The 17,167-nt window shown below is 41.7% G+C and overlaps 1 protein-coding gene across 1 annotated transcript in view; it reads left to right on the forward strand.

The window, feature by feature from the left end:
- Setbp1 (SET binding protein 1) overlaps positions 1-16,814 on the forward strand; it is a 324,979-nt gene extending 308,165 nt beyond the window's left edge. Inside the window, exon 6 of the mRNA XM_051201988.1 lies at positions 15,897-16,814. Coding sequence (XP_051057945.1) covers positions 15,897-16,513 — 617 coding nt within the window. The 3' untranslated portion in view covers positions 16,514-16,814. The remainder of the gene's footprint in view (positions 1-15,896) is intronic.
- The last annotated feature ends 353 nt before the right edge of the window (positions 16,815-17,167 follow it).

Consider the following 17,167-nt stretch of genomic DNA (forward strand, 5'->3'; position numbering starts at 1 on the left):
CATCTGGATATATCTTTGTTTCTATCTGTTTGAGTGTCAGTCTTGTCTTCTGTCTGGTTGTGTAGAAATATCATGCATGAGGGTGAAAGAGAAATTTGGGACCAGAATAGGGATCGATTCAAATTACAGCATCAGACCAATGGGTCATTCTGAAGGGCAGGATATGAAAGCTAAAGGGTAGCTGTTGGGGAAGTCATAGTAGTTTTGGCTGGCCTACCAGAGTGCTATAATCTTTTAAGTTAATTGGGAACTGCTAGGTTTTGAAATGTAGATTCTCTGGCACCTTTGTAGTTATGTACTTACCTGGCAGCAAATGACTGGAAGGTGATACATTTGAGCTACGACAAGGGGGTTATTTTCTTGAACTGAGTATGTCCTTCATCCATAAGCACCACCTTCCTTTACAGCCCTTAGCAGTTTCCTGTGACTGTGCTTTAGCTAAAGTGACACGTCATTAAATTGCCTTCTAAACATCTGTATTTCTATCCATAGACAAATGCTACTTTCAGCCTTAAGCAATAAAGCTTCTCTTTACAATAAACCGCAGTGAATGCAGACCCTAAGCTGCTCAAGGTGCTGAGAGCAAACAGAGGACATTTACACCATCCCTTCTGAGGCTCAGGGAATGTCACAGGCGAAATTATAGAATGAGTGTAAGATCTGGGGACTTGGAGGAAGGACTACAAAACGCCATCTTCTGGATATGAAACAGACTCAGCATCAGGGGTTATCTGCATGGGGTTCACACAAGATGGAACCGGCCAATACTCATGAATGGATAGAAGAAGCACTTACGGAACTGAACCATTAACTGCTCCATTCGGGGGCAGTCATTGTCTCCAGATGTGTACTCACTAGTCAGTTCACTAGAAGCCATTGGTCCATCAAGAGGCCCTGGGTAAAATTGTAAAACAAGATACAAAGACATAAACGGGGAAAATAGAGCCTAGGGGGGAGGAAAGCTAGAGCAATGCTAGCTGGGTATGGTGTTGGGCATCCAGGAGGTAGAGGCAGAAGCTTTCCAGTAGTACAAAGGTGTTAAGAGAAGCTGGGGGTGAGGACAATCCGTATACACACTTGTGAAATTATCAAACAACAAATATCATTCCAAAACAATAATTTAAAACCTTTGTATACACACATCCTTATGTGTTGAGTTTACCACTAAAAATGCTTGGAACCAAAAGTGTTTGGGATTTGTTTGTTTGTTTGTTTGTTTTGTTTTTAAGTAGCATACATTTCTATCTATGCAAATATGTATCTGTTGACTTGTTCTCTTTAGGGGAAACATGAAAGTGTGTAAAGTGAACCAAAACAGTGTGCAGGATCACTTAATCCAACAGAAAGGGTGTGTAAATTAGAGTAATATGCTTGGTTGTTTAATTATGATATTTGGGTCTTGAAGAGGACTTTTTGACATTGTAAATTGGGAGTAATGACACATCATCAGTAGTAATGACGCATCAACAGTAGAAGCTAACAGGGAAATTCAGATTTTCTCATGTTTTCTCATTCCTTGTTTGGATTGTTAGTCCATGACTTGATAGATATGAGCCCTTCTTGGGAAAGTGGCTGACCCTGAGAAGTCTCAATGTCCATCTCTGTGCAGAAGGATGCTGAGGTCCTCCAGTGGTCACTGTAATGTAGGAAGTACCCTCTGCCTAGGGTTTTCCAAAATCTTCCTTCCCTGCCTTTCCTGCCTTGTTCCATTCAAGGGCATGAAGACTACACCGCACTTACCTTGTGTAGTCTAAGATGCAGTATGAATCCGACGGACACTGCCATTGAGCACATCTCCACTAGCAAAGAGAATCGTCTTTTTTCTCCCTTCTCCCCAGCCCAGGCACCTAATGTTTATTTGTACTTTTAGTGACGTTTGGAATGAATCCTGTTAGTCTGTTTTATGAAGTCAGCTTGTAAAGGGACCCGAGGAAAGCACTCAGCTACCTCCACTTCTCATAGACCCCCCCCCCCACTTCTTACCTGTTGAAGAATCCTCCTCCTGCCCAAGAATTCTATTCCCTTAAATACCTCAACACCAAGAGACACCAGATGTGTTCTTGGACAGTTTCAAAGATGGGAAAGTTACTGTTACTAATGGGGGGAAATGAAACTGTGTAATGGTCTCAGCAAAGTATATGGACACTGTGTGGCCTGGATCCAGGATTTGCCCCAGGGAGATGCCAGAACCCAGAACAAAAGAAAAGGTTACTATTGTCTGCCATTTAGCACGGGAGCCAGATCCACTCCCTAAGTGATGTTGCTGGGAATTTGGCAACAGTTTCATTGCTCAGAAACATCCTTCCAGGAGACGCTGCCCTGTCAAGCCAGAAAGTATCTGCAGATTTTCCTTGAAATCTACTTTTGCTAGCACTTAGGCTCCCACCATCTTGGTATTTTTCTCATGCAAGTTGCCAGAACTAAGTGATTTGGGATTTACATATGGAAAGTTGATTTTGTTGTGTAATTAATAGGAAGCAGGCTTTGGAAGTTGATGACCCAGGCCCTTATTTATACGAGAGCATATGTCTGTGGTTTGTTTATGACTCATTCTTAACTCTGCACATTGTAACTTGAGTTTGTTTACACTAACTTTTCCTAGAATCCGAGCCTTATGGTTGAGTAGCCAGTAACTTCAAGTCTCGGAGCAAAGGAGTTGAATGAGCTTTTCCTTCCCACATTGTCAAGACAAGAATCTGAACTTAGAAGTATTTGCTGTGTTAAGTCTGTTGGAGCTAATGGCGGGGGGGGGGGGGGTTGATCTGTAACTTCTCCCCAAGCTGATATAACTTTTAGGATTCGAACCTACGACCACTCCTCAGGACAGCATGTGACCCCTTCTCTCAATGAGACATTATAATTTGGACACAAAGGTTTTGCAATGATAAAAAGGCTGTTGATGGTGGAGGCTAGGTATTTCTGGGATAATGAGATGTGTGGGAAATTTTGATGTAATCTTCCCTTTTCTGCTAACCTGAACTGTTCTTTAAAATTTTATGTTTTTTACAGTTCCAGTCCCCTGCCTCCCTCTGCCTTTCCCTCTCGGCCTTACTCCCCAGCCCTGTGTGTGTCTGTGGATATGTATTTGGGGGAGGGCGCTCTATATGTGATTAACTTCTTGGTGTTAGACAATCAATACGAGGGCTAGATTTCTATCAATCTGTAGCTTTATTAAATTCAAGCTGCTTTCTTAGGGACTTGTAATGTGTTCTAAACTTTTTTTCTTACTTAAGTCCGGTTCTCCCTTGGAGTAGACTGGATGTCTGTCTATATGTCGCAGTACTGTGGTCACAGGACCGAGAGACACTAAACTTAAGAACCTTCTGGGTCAGGTGACTAACCCCTGAGATGTGTGAGGCCCCTCCTCTTTGGAACGTGCTAGTTTTGAACCCCCCTCCAAACATCCTTTTCTTTCCCATGCACAGATCCTACAAAGCAGGGTTAGGGTAAGTCTGTGTTAAGACTGATTTCCATTCAGGGAAGTCAGCTGAGTTCCGTGTTAGTCACTGGGAGAAAGACACAGAATTGAGCACCTGGCTAGGTGCCTGGCTCAACATGGGGCTCCTTCAATATTTGTTCTGAGAATGAACGAGAAAAGCTAACACATGGTCCTGGTTCAGTAAGAAGACACTGTAAGAGGAGGGATAAATGTCGATTAATTCTACAATGTAAATACAGGACAGATTATATGCCGCTGTTAGAGAGAAACCAGCAGAGCGAAGGGAGCAGAATGGTTTGAGTGGAAGGCTAGGGATAGCTTTCAGAAGGAGGACTCACTGCCCAAATTGATAAAGACCCAGCAGGATGTACTAAGATGTAGGATACTGACTTAAAGATAATAAAAGTTTTACAATGCATTAATATTCAATTATAAATGAATTCTTGGGAGATTTGCAAGCACCAAAATCAAAATGAGTATTATTTGGTTTTGGTTTTTTTTTTTTCTTCCCCTCACTAACTTAGGAAAGTTGCCTTGGGATAAAAAAAAAAAAAAAAAAAGTGCAAACATTTTCTTCCCATCAAGCACTAGAAGCAATATCCTCTCTGACACTTATAGAAATAATAGAATTGGACACACACCTGTTGGCCATGCGTAGTTGCTGTTTCTGGACTTCATCCATCATCTGCTAGGCAGACAGATGCAACAAAGTGGGGAAATCTAAAGCAATGGGTGTAAGCACTTATTGTTGTTATGAAGAATGCAAAGATTGTATGAATTGATATTTGAGTTAGTTGAGTCAAACCCACAAAAGTTAAAAAGGCAGTCATTAATTCTTTCATTATTCAGCCCTTTGAAAAAGAAATACCTCAAAATCTGGTGGGGGTGGAAATGAAGATTAATGTGGTTCAAAACTAAGAACTCAGAACCAATAAAACTGAACTTTGCAAATTTAAATGAAAAGGTTTGCAGCTATGGTCAGGAGCATTTATCCACAATAGTGCTCAGGTTTGGTGGCAATGTGTGCTAAAGCCTTTAAGGGAGACTTCATTTCTTATGGGCCAATAGTGTGGGTGCTACAGAAACCATGCAGTTTTTAAGTGTGGCCTTCACTAATGTAAGTCATGTATTTTTCAATTACAGAAATCAATCAGCTCAAGTTTTGGGTTCTAAACCCTTTACATATGCAAAATTGGTTTAATTTGTGTACTAATTTGAGAGGAGAACTAGCAGGTCTGCAAATCCTTAGGGTCAAGTCATCAGCACAGAATGTAGTCCAGAATTCATCTTGTAGAAACCACAAATGATGGATTTGAGCATGTCACATGTAAAACAGAGGCAACCTGGTCATGTGAGCACTTTCACAGATTTCTCAAAGAGAGTCAGAGCTTTATCTAAAGTCAGAGAACTGTGGGTTGACAAGTCAAGACTAGAAGCATGATTCCTCCTAATTTCCAAGTCAACATCTACTGTAAGTAAGCCAACAGCAAGCCTGAGCATTGCATGAACAATGTTATTCTTTCAAACCAAAAAAAAAAAAAAAAAAAAAAAAAAAAAAAAAACTCAAGACCTGTAGCTTCTTGCAATTCATGAATTTCAGGTATGGTCAGCAAGGATTTACTTCATGTCAGCACACACTTTTAAGATATAGAAATATTCCTAAAGTCATGCTACTGCATTTTTTGTATTCTTTGTCTTTGTTTCTATTTTCCTTCAAAAATTAGAAGAGGAAAAAAAAACTCAAAGTCAGGTGAGAACATACAAACATGCATATAAAATGTGACATTAGATAAAACATCATATTTATGGTAAAAGATAACAATATACAAGATTTGTGAGGGGGGGACAAGAAATAGAGCCCCTTGGGAGAGTGTGCCCAACGCCTGTTCTATGCTTACCTGGCAAGCTGGGACTTCTGATGTGTCTCAAACCTTTGGCATTGACTCCCATTCCGTCCAGTGTCCCCACTGTCTACTCAAGGCTTCTTTGACCCTGTCTTTGTTTCAACACTGGGAATTGAACCTAGAATTTCACTCATGAAATTTAATAGACTCTTGGCTCTTTCTGTGCCTAAGAAGTTCTTACACAATTCTAGGTTGATAGGTATGCAAGTCAAATATTTGCAAATCATAAATCAGAAAGAAATTTATTTTCAAACAATTCTTTCATCTCATAATTTCCCATTTATTAAAGACAAGAGCCAGTTTACATACTAATAAGGTAGTTGTGCTTCTTTATTTTTATATAGTGATGATTCCCATTTTGATATTTGATACTTTCAGATGCAGATCAGCTTCAACATTTCCCACAGTTGATCAATATTTTCAATTTATGACCATCAATGCTGAAAACACTGATTTACATAAATACATAGTAGGAAATGGCAGAAGTCTGTTTAGGGTATTTTAGAATGGCTGGGAAGTCTGTCCTAACCCCAAGCCAAAATTTATTGAATGTTTATTTTTTTATTATTATTTCATGACAAACAAGTCAGTCACTTAAAAGCAAATTTTGAAATCAAGCCTTCTAATGCAACACGACTCTATGCATATAATAAATACAAAGATATACTGAAATGACGGTAGAGAAATACCAAAAGCCTTTGATTTCTACAGCTAAATCAGATTGTTTCTGTGAATGCAGAAAACGTTTATGCACAGCATAAACAAATTCAATTCATAACACATAGCAGCCTGAACTCTGAGTGCAGGTGTCTCAAAACGAAGTTCTTGATGTATTGTGACATCCTAAGCAATACAAAGTACACATGTGCTGGGAGATGTCATTCTGTAAATATGTTTCTCATACTGGTTAATGAATAAAGCACTGTTGGCCAATAGGAAAGCAAGATAGGTGGGACTAGGAGACAAGGAGGATTCGAGGAAGTAATAGGGAGGAGTCAAGATGGAGAGACTGGAGAGAGCAGAATGCCAGCCCCACTCTCCAGTAAGATGAGACCACGTGGAAATACTTAGGTTAATAGAAATGGGTTAATATTTAAGACAAGAGCTAGCCAATAAGAAATGCTAGTAACTGGCCAACAGAATTATATCAAATATGATGTCTCAGTGTGTTATTGGGGGCTGGTGTGGGTGTGGGACCTGGCCGGCAGGAAACACCTACTCATAACACACATGTGTGGCCATAAACACCTCCGGCACACACACTATGTGTGTGAAATCATACATTACTCATTTGATTTTTAATTATTTTTGTTGCTGCACGTTCAGAAACTTTCTACTGCTGATTATAACATAACATCAATATTTTGCACTTCCTTTCCTCCTTCTAAGCTCTCCTATACACCACTCCCCACTCTCCTTCACAGCCCCCATGTTCAGAATTAAGACCAGGTTAGGGTCCCAGCAGGTAATTAAAGAAGCATGGGTCTAGTCAGGGTTCTGGGGGCTTGGTCTGTACTACAGCAAACAAAAACCGGTGTTTATTGAGATATTATGGGGTTAAATGACCCTCTGATTTTCCTCAGTTTACAACTGCTGTGTCTCCCAATTCACTATTTAACAAAAGCCCAGAAAACATTTTTTCCCCCAGAAAATCTCTCTTGTCATTGCATGGTAGGCAATCAGCAACGCATCCCACAGAGTTCTAGTGCACATGCCCAGGAGCTGTGGCCTTCTGATGGTCACTCTGATCTTTAGGCTGTTGCCCTTCATCCAGCTCTCAGGCCTGTCAGAATTCTCCTGCCTGTTTTGAAGAGTGCCTAGCGATGTTCTTGGTAGGCTCAGAGTCCCCGTCAGTCAGCTGTTTTACCGTTGTCTCTATTTGATCAAAGCCATCAGTGATTTTTTTCCAACCTGTAAACTCATCAATGTGTGGCACTGTATCACCAGTAAATGAAGTCAACTAGAGACCAGCACAACAAAATTGTCTAACTAAATGAGGGTGTCAGCTACAAATCTCATTCTAGGAATGCTGTGTGGCTACAAAACTCCCCTGATGGCCATGAAATTTTCTGCAGTTCAGTTGGTGATGAATTAGAGGCTATGTAGATAACTGTTGCCGAGCCTTGACCTCTAGAAATTTATAATGTGTCAGGAAACATTAACCAGCATCAACCATAGAACTGGAACTGGCATCTTATGAGGACCACGCATTTCTATTCATCCTGAAAAAGTTCTCCTAGACATGAGTTCAGAGAAAGATAAGATCTGAGGTTAAGTGCTAAATGACTTAAAGAATTCTGATGATTTTTGTTTTAAGAATAAAAAATCTTTAGGATAGTAAACTCCATTTTTTTGATCTTGTAGAGATATCTGTGGCATCATTGTGAACAATAATGCATACTTTTCAAAACATAAACTTTAAAAGAATGAGATAATTTTCTCAAAATGATTCCATGTTCATTTAAGGTATTACATCAATGAAACAAAAATATTCTAATTGCTATAAATTTTTCCCTTATGTTTTCACACTCATGATAATATAATTTGAATATATGAATTGTTTTTCACTGTTTCTTATTGATAAATAAGTTATGAGGCTAGATATAAAACCAGAGAAGAAATCATAACATTTCATCTTCTCAACAGCAACTGAACAAGGTTTAATTGAGAACATGGATAGCCATCTTCCTTATTAAAGTTTTGGTGATCTTGTAGACCTGCAATCATTGCACTTTGTAATGAATCCAAATCTCTGGATGTTCTCATTTATCAGTGCTACTTTTATGAGCTTTAAATTTTCAGATTTAAGGGAATTTGAAAGGCTATTACATATCATTTTCAGCCACAAAGTTACTAATTAGTGAGTAAATTTCCAATCACTTAGCAAACACATTCTTTCCATAGTAGAAATTGTGTTGTTTCATTTGTTAAAGCATTGCTTTGGGGACTAGAGAGACTTTAGCCTGTAGGGAGATTAAGTATCCCACTTGTGTTCTAGGTCACAACCTAAGAATGCATAAAACCACGATGAAGAGTCAAAATCTCATTAAGAAAGCTGCCCCTGTCATCTTTGTAGAAGGCAGTCATTTTACCCAATGTGCAATAAAATAACAAGATAATTTGTTGTGATACATGGGTATTCTTTATCTTATTAAAAATACTTTGGTTTAACTTTTTTGTTTAAAAACTCTTGTCCTACTAAAGTTAACCTTTTGGGCAGACCTGCTTTAGCATTATTAGCACACAAGCTTGGTAGTCAGCAAGGTGAAAACAGTGAGCTGGTAAGATGCTCCATTGGATCCAAATGCCTTTGGGTTCACTTGCTTTACTTGAAACCATATATCAAATTATGGCACATGCATGTGCAGGCCAAGTGAGGACACCATTCTGGTCCCATATATAATGCATTAGAAAGCTTCATTGAATTCTTAATTTTAGACAAAATGTCGATAATGTGAACACAAATTGTTAATGTGTTATCCCTGCAGCCAAATAAATGTGCTTCCTCTTAGAGCAAAGTGCTATCCCCTGGAAGGCTGGAGAGGGAGACAAGAGTTGGACAATAGGCAAGATGTCAGGGACAGGAGACCTCGAGGCAAGGCTGTAAATTGCCTGTGAGGAGACACTGGCAGATGCACGATGCCACTTGCTCTGTAGTGTCTTCTCCAACTTCAGAGAAAGGTGAATGTAGGACTGGCATTGCTTCACCCCTCTGTCAGGCAAACAAACTATCTACTGTCTGTGTGAAATGAGAGCAAAGCAAAGCCCTCCATGCTGTTACAGTCAAAAAAAGGATGGTCTTTGACATTAAACTCCCAAGCTGGCCATGGCTTTAAAGAAGCACCAAAGTACAAGATAAATTTAAGAAAAAGAGTGGAAAACATACCTGCCCCATCATGACAACCTCCCTATCTCCAATTATTAAAAATGAATGAAATATGTTCTCTTATAATTTTATACACAAATATAATTAATTCTTATTACCCTCACGCCCACCATCTTTTGGCTTCCCCTACCCCTGTCCAAGCTCCCACCCACATACAATCCCTTTTCCACAATCATGTCTGCTTGGTTTAGAATTTCTTTTCTTCATGATCCATTGAGTTTAACCAAGACCCCCTGCTAGGGCATAGATTTAGAACTTGGCGCTTGGTGGGCTCATCATTGGGTACACAGCAGAAGACAGTGCTCCCCCTTTAACAGAATTTACCAGTAGCTAATAGTTCAAGAAGGAAGGTTAGCACTCCAGAAGCATCTTCTGCAATCATCACTGTTAGTTGGCAGGTGCGGTCCTGGTCATGCGCAGTGAAGGTAACCCTTGCAGCTATAAAGCCATGATTGTAAAAGGTGCGGCTTACCCAGAAAACTTCATTTTTGCAGTGTTCCTCCCGATTTTTCAGTTCTTATACTCCTTCTGCTCTCTCTTCCTTGAGCCTTTAGCAGTGAAAATGTCTGGTTTAGGGCTGAGAACTCAACCATCCCTTATTCTGAATACCTTGAGCAGCCAAGAATCCCTGTATTTCCTGTGGTCACTGCAAAAAGAGCATTCCTTGATTAAATATGAGAGTCCCTGATTAAATATGAGAGTAGTTTTGTCTATGGGTATAGACAGACGTATTTAAAAGGCGATTTAATGCCACTTTAACTTAACTAAACAACACCAGGAAATTCCTCTCCTAGGGCTTGTGACCTCTCCAGCCCCTAACTTTGGTTGTTGTTGTCCTTTGGTTTTTCTGGGTTTATAGTACCAAACGTGAGTTCCCTCCCACCTGTGAAGTAGACCCTAAATCCAATCAGAGAAGTGTGGTCACCTCCATAACAGGCATAACCCTTAGTTCAAAACCATTGCTGCAAATTCAATGAACAGTGTCCCAACAGCTATTCATTTGTTCCTTGCCCTTTAGGAGTTTAGCCAAATAAATAACTTGTTCTTTTCAAAGGAGCCTTTAATGCCATGACTAGAAAGGGTTTACTTAAATTCAAAGATGGGAGAAGAAGTTACACATGACAAGGTAGGCTGTCACGTACTTCCCATTAACTAATACAAAGCATCATTAAGATAAATAAAATATTGTTACAGATTCAAACTCAAGTACAAACACAAAGTGCTCAATTTACGTCCAATAACACTGGGCAACTGACTTTCCTTGAGTTCCCTACCAATGCTGACCAGATGCCCATGTTGGAACCTCAGAAAGCACAAAGGGAAGATGTGGTCTTTGCAAAGAACCTTCTACTATACATCAACCTAGAAATCAATTCACACCAAAGCACTCTTTACTAGTAGAGGCAGACAGTGCTCCAACCATCTCAGTCCTGAAAATCTTCCTTCAAATTGACCACATGTCCCCTTAGAGCCATTCAGATACCAAGAAAAAAAATCTCTTAAGAAGTCTAGAAATAAATCTGCCTTACAACCAACCCACCCAAATCTGTCTTATATAACTAGACTATGTCATACACACGGACTACATATGGTCTATTGACACTGGAACCAGGTTCTTAAGGAGTCCTCTACATAACTAACCTGGTAGTAAGCCCCTGACTCAGCTCTCAGCACTTACACTATATCTGTATGGCTGGTTATAAGAGTAACGTCTGAGTCTATTCTTCCAGATCATAAAAGATGTGAGAAAAATCATCAAATGCTGATAATCCGGACCTCCAAAAATGGGAGTGAAGAGGTATTCTAAGTCTGGGCCAAAACCAGCTTACCATTTACATGGCAATTCTGAAGACCTAGAATTATGAAGTATTTTTGTATTTTGTCTGGGACAGCCTAATTTTTCTTTAAATCTAACAAATAGCAGGCAAGATACAGGACAAGGACGGGAAAGGGGGCAAATGTGGAATCAATCTTTACAGCAGGATCCCAGAAATTACTGTCCAAGAAGGAAAGAACTTAAGGAGAGGAAAATCTGTAAACATTTAGAGAGACAGTGAAATCATAAGCAATAAGGGGAAAGATTTGTGGATTCCAATCCTTGCCAAATCCAAAGTACTCTTCTCCCGATCTGAGATTTCAAATTTATTAAAGGAGAAATAGAATTTAGAAAGCCATCCCACATTTAGGGGAGGCAATTGATAATAATCATAGGAAAAAATTATGGCAACCTCTAAATCCAGAAAAAGCTTCAAGACCATTTAGTTCCTAGGTGCCGGGTAACACAGGCCCAGAAGCACGGAAAGCCTCATCGTGAGGCGTCCATTTCACTTCTAGCACCCCCGAGCAACGTCACATCAGCTGGGCTTCATTCTGCCCTCTGTCCTCAGGGACACTGACTCTTAACTGAACATATGGATAATAAGCACAAGCACAAAATAAGCTCCAGGTGCCCTGCACATGTAGAAACCCCGAGTATTATAGTATACAAAAGGTAGGATATTGTTATAATATCCCTATAACATCAAATAGAGGTTGGCTCAGGACATGTTTATGTGATTGTCACAGCATAAAGCTGAGAACTCATTGTCCCATACCATTAAGCCAGGGGTCAGTGTGACCTGCCAGAGGAATGGGGACTCTCTTTCTTCCTAAGCTTTATGAACAGAACCCTTAGGGGGATGAAAACTACGCTCTTCCCTGTCCTAATAGTATTCCAAGAGATGCATTTTTTTTTTGCCACCAATTGTTCATAATTTTAAGCCTGTAGTTTGAAAAACATGAAGCATATACCAAATTATTGAACCTTGAGTGCCATTACTCAGCTTCAACAGTACTTGTTAGCACTCAGGCATCTGTACTGGCCTGTCTTTGGGGTCCTGACAGGATACGCCCTCAGCTGCAGCCACTGAGAGCATCACCTGTGCGCATTCACTATATTCCCTTTTAAAAGGGGCCCTGCCCACCTCCCACCCTCTCCTTTCTCTCTCTGCCTCCTCCCTCTCTGCCTCCTCCCTCTCTCCCTCCTCCCTCTCTGTTTCTCTGCCTCTCTTCCTGTCTCCGTCTCTCATTCTCTCCCCCTTCTCTTTGCTGCTCTTATTCTCAGAGGCCTGTCTCCCCTCTCCACTCCCGGCTTTTCCCACTCACTTTCCCCCAGTAAAAAAGTCCTCCCCCCAAGCAATGCTGCGTGGTGTCTTTCTCCGGTGAACCACTTTTTTTTTTTTTTTAAACTGCAACAATATTAGCTCTTGATCAATCATGTTTAAGCAATGCTTCTCACTATTTTCCCTCTCCCTGGTTTGAAGCCAGTTTCATATTTCTTTACTCACAAATATTTTAATTCATTTCTGAAAGACAAGGCACAGAAATAAAAAAAAAAAAGACCATAACACAATGATTACACCTAACCAAATTAACAACAATTTTACCAAGAAATGCCCAGGCAGGTTTTAATTTGAAATTTATTAAGGGTCTCTTTTAGAAATTTTATTAAATTGATATCAAAATAAGATTATTTTATCCCTTCCATGTTTTTATAGTTAGTTTCCCACTCATCCAAATGAATTTTTGGAGACAGCAAATTATTTAATTTGAATTCACAACAATCTTTATTTTATTGACAGAATCCTCAAATACGCTTTGATTTTGGTATCCCACCGTTTAGTTGACAACCATGCTGTCCAGGAAGTAATCATTAGGCACATAATAACTATTAACGCTGAACTAATGGTCCAATTTCTCCATTATAGTTGCCACCTTTGAGAGGTAGTTGCCATGCACCACTAGTAGCTGGTTTGAGGGACTGAAAATCATTTCCCTTTCTGTTGTTGTTCTCATCATCCCCTTCTCTACATCGTCCTCCTTCTTTTACTGATTCTGAGACAGGGTCTTATGTACTCTAGCCAGCATCAAACTTAGTATGTAGCCCAGGATGCCTGTGGCTTCCTGATCACGCCACCTGTGCAGGTGCTAGGGTTACAGGTGAGCACAAGCACACCAGGTTAAGATAAAAGAGGTTTTAAACGGCCAGCGACTACTGAAGCTTTGCAACCTTTTCTGGAGTCACCTTGGAGGGTAACAAGTACTGCAAACTCTCCTTCACCAAGGATTTTATTCACGGCTCATCTTCCCCTCCCGCAGCAGCAACTGTAAGCTTTTCCTTTGCCTCCTGAAGATTGACATTGCAAGATCTGATCTCAAAAAGCACCAACTTATTAAAGCAAATGAGATGAACTATGACCATTGACTGAATGTAAATGGGGGATACAACAGTTGCTTACGCTGCGTTTAGTCTTACCATTCGGAGGATTTACACTGGCATAATTATTTCATGACCATTTCTAATACAAGGGTTGGGCTAAAAATTATGTGACATATGAATGAATGTGTGAGAACATTGGGTTTGGGTTGATTTTAGTTTGGGGGTTTCTTTATTTATCTATTTTTGTCATTTCCCTCTGGAAGCTAAGAGGTACCATCTAATAATTATACTTGCTCACTAATAAAAGCTTTTCTGTCATTTTATTTAGTAAGATAGTACAACTAATAAAATTACCTTATACTTAATTTATGCCTTGCTGTATTATAGCTCTGCAAAATTACTGCCTTCATATAAGTAGTTTCTTGATGGTGATACAAAATAAAAAAAAAAAGAGGACAGATTGCACATGGGTTCTATGTTTTAAATGATGCCCATAGTGGTATTTCTCTAACTGCTTTGGTTTACTGAGAATTTCCATGAACAAAGCACATTGCTTGTCTCTAACAAGGCCTGATAAGAAACTCCTAATGTTGCTGTATTTGTATTAGGGTTGCCTTCAAAATCCAAACGATACCATCTTCAAAGGATGTGACTAGAAGGTAGAAAGGAGTAGTCTGATTTGCCATCGAGGAAGCAACTTTCAGTCCCGGCCATTCAGAAGGCACCATACGAGGTCCCACGAAGGACATAAAGCCGCACGAGAGCTGATAATTGAGCTACCTTTTCTTTTTACAAGACTAACTACAAAAGTTTTATTTTTTTTTCTAGTCAGAAGCTCACTCTGGCTTTGTTCTATTTTGATCTTTATAACTTATTTTAAAGATCGCTCAGTAGTTACTCATTGCTCAGTGAGTCTGGCTGACCTTTGGCCAAAAGCAGTGGCAGTTTGACCTGGCCTGTGAAACTCAGCGCTTCCCACTCCATGAAGCTAGTCGCATAAATAACTTCAAATAAAACCCTCCTGGAAGTCTGTGATGGGCCTCAGCGTGAGGGAGAAGTGGGTAACACAGGAAGAATGAAGTGGGAGTACCCAAGGATACTGAGAGCGGTGGCCAAGTGCAGTGCTAAGCATATTTTTTCCTCTCTCCCTTGAGATATTTATTCTCTCAACCAATAGATGGGGAAAAAAAAAAAACAAGAAAAAAAAAAGAACAGTAGTAGGAACACACAGGAAAACAACACAGTAATATGGAATGTGTTCCCTTTCAAGTGGGCTTCTTTGGGGTCGGGCACATAGGGCAAATCAGAGCAGCAAAGAATTCGGTGAGGAGAGACTTAAGTCTGCCACCGACTGGTGGCCGGCACACAGGATGACTGGTGTGTCTGCCTGCGTCTGTGTACAAGCACAGATGCATGTTTGCCAGTACCCAGGTATTACCACTGTGCACATGTGCCTGCTCACACCCAACAGCAGGAGAGCGATCGATCCAAAGGTGAAAGGCTGCCTGTGTCTTGAAACCATTCACACTTTATGGTGTCTGAACTTCAAAACGAAGCTGTTCTGAAGGCCATTTAGTGCCACAGTACAGGACTTCCTGAGAAGCTAAGCTCATAAAACAGAGGTGCATCTGGCCGGCAGCACATGAATAGGGTTCTTTGCAAACAACTGTCTGGCAGGGGAGTGTAAACCACTGAGGGACACCTGGCGGATATTGCCCTTGAGGGCCCCGGAGGGTGAAGGCTAGGAAGAGCTTGGTTAATTGGGCATCGTCAGGCAACCTGACAGCTCCAGGACACTGGCAGGAAAATATTAAGAGACCACACCATCCCATCGGTAGTGTTCAGACATAACAAAATCCTTCACCTTTTAGCTTCTAGATTTTTGTCAAGGCCACACTCATCGCGGGTGCCTTTGTATGATCCAACGGGATGATGGAGGTGGGCTATGCAATTGTTCAAGGTCAGACAAAGGTAAAATAGCAATTGATGCTTAATTAAATCTCATCTAATGTGAAAGGGCTAAATTTAAAAACTGCACACACACACAATAAAGCCTACTTTGCTCTTTCTAAGAACCCAGGGAGATAGGAGCCTCAGTTTCCTTATCTTTAAAATAGGAGAGGGGGGGAATCGAGTATGGCATTAAAAGCCTCATTTCCCAGCACTCAGAATGGCTGGAGCATAATGCTCCAAAGTTCAAGGACAGCCTGCCCTACATAAGGAGATCCTGTCTCAAAAAACACAAAGAGAAATAAGATACAAACCATAGTATTTTATGTAACTATGAGGACTGAAATAATAGCGATAATAATAAATAATGCTTTGTACACATGTCACATTCAGCCAGAGGTGGTATTATTATTATTATTATTATCATCATCATCATTATTATCATTTGTTTAAATAGGAACACAGTATGTGAAGGGCATTACATCCCAAGCTCAACCTCTCCCCTCTTGTATCTTGCAGCTAGCTCCTCCCTGAAGAAGCGATTCAAGAGGCGGGAGATCGAAGCCATCCAGTGCGAGGTGCGGAAGATGTGCCACTACACCAAGCTTCTGTCGACCAAGAAGAATCTGGACCACGTGAACAAGATCCTGAAGGCCAAGAGGCTGCAGAGACAATCAAAGACTGGCAACAACTTCGTCAAGAAGAGGCGAGGCCGGCCTCGGAAGCAGCCCAGCCAGTTCGATGAAGACTCCAGAGACCAAATGCCAGTGCTGGAAAAGTGCATCGACCTACCCAGCAAGAGAGGGCAGAAGCCTAGCCTGAGCCCTCTTGCTCTGGAGCCGGCCGCGGGCCAGGACGCTGTGATGGCCACCATCGAGGCTGTCATCCACATGGCGCGGGAGGCGCCACCGCTGCCACCGCCCCCACCTCCACCGCTGCCACCGCCCCCTCCTCCTCCACCACCACCACCACCACCACCGCTACCCAAGACCGCGCGGGGCGGGAAGAGGAAACACAGACCGCAGCCCCCAGCGCAGCCCGCGCAGCCCCCTCCGCAGCCCCTGCCCCAGGAAGAGGAGGTAAAGGCCAAAAGGCCAAGAAAGTCACGAGCCAGCGAGAGTGATGTCCTTCCCTAGGGCGGACCTGGGCTGCGGGATCATGGTAGGGACTGAAGCAGGGGAACACAGCAGCCAGGGTGGGGCTGATGCCCCGCCACAGAGACACCCCGCCCCTCTCTTCAGTGGGCAGGCAGGATGGGCAGAGGGCGGGGTGGAGCCCTGGGAGCTCTTGGGGTGGCAGAGGGGATCCTCCCCCCAAAAAAGCAGCTGTCTGTGCTGCACAGCATTTCCCAACCCAGAACCAATCCCAGTGGCTGGATCCTCACAGGCTGCAGGAGGAGGAGATGGAGAGCAAAGCTGGTGCTCTCTGATGGCCACCTGACCCTACCCCCACCCTACCCCCACCCCCATCCCCACCCCGCACCTCATCCCAGGTGAGCCCTTGATTCCGATTTCATTTGCTGGTCAGAAAAATCAGGTGGGAAACACCCTCCATTAGCAAACATTCCAAGGGGGAGGAAAGCTGCAAATTTACCAGCTGGCTTGTAAGCCACTTCCACGTAATTGGTTTTTATTTCTTTTGGTCTGCGAACTCGGCTAGGCTTTGGGGCACCATCATCACCTTCAGGTGACCCGAGAGATGAATCTTTCCGTTAACATCACAGTTGCTCAGACGGAATGTTTGGAGCAGAAGGTGGAATTGGACTGATAGGCGATCTTAGATCTGCGCGT

This window comes from Phodopus roborovskii, unplaced genomic scaffold (genome assembly GCF_943737965.1).
Source record: "Phodopus roborovskii unplaced genomic scaffold, PHOROB, whole genome shotgun sequence".
Taxonomy (NCBI): Eukaryota; Metazoa; Chordata; class Mammalia; order Rodentia; family Cricetidae; genus Phodopus; species Phodopus roborovskii.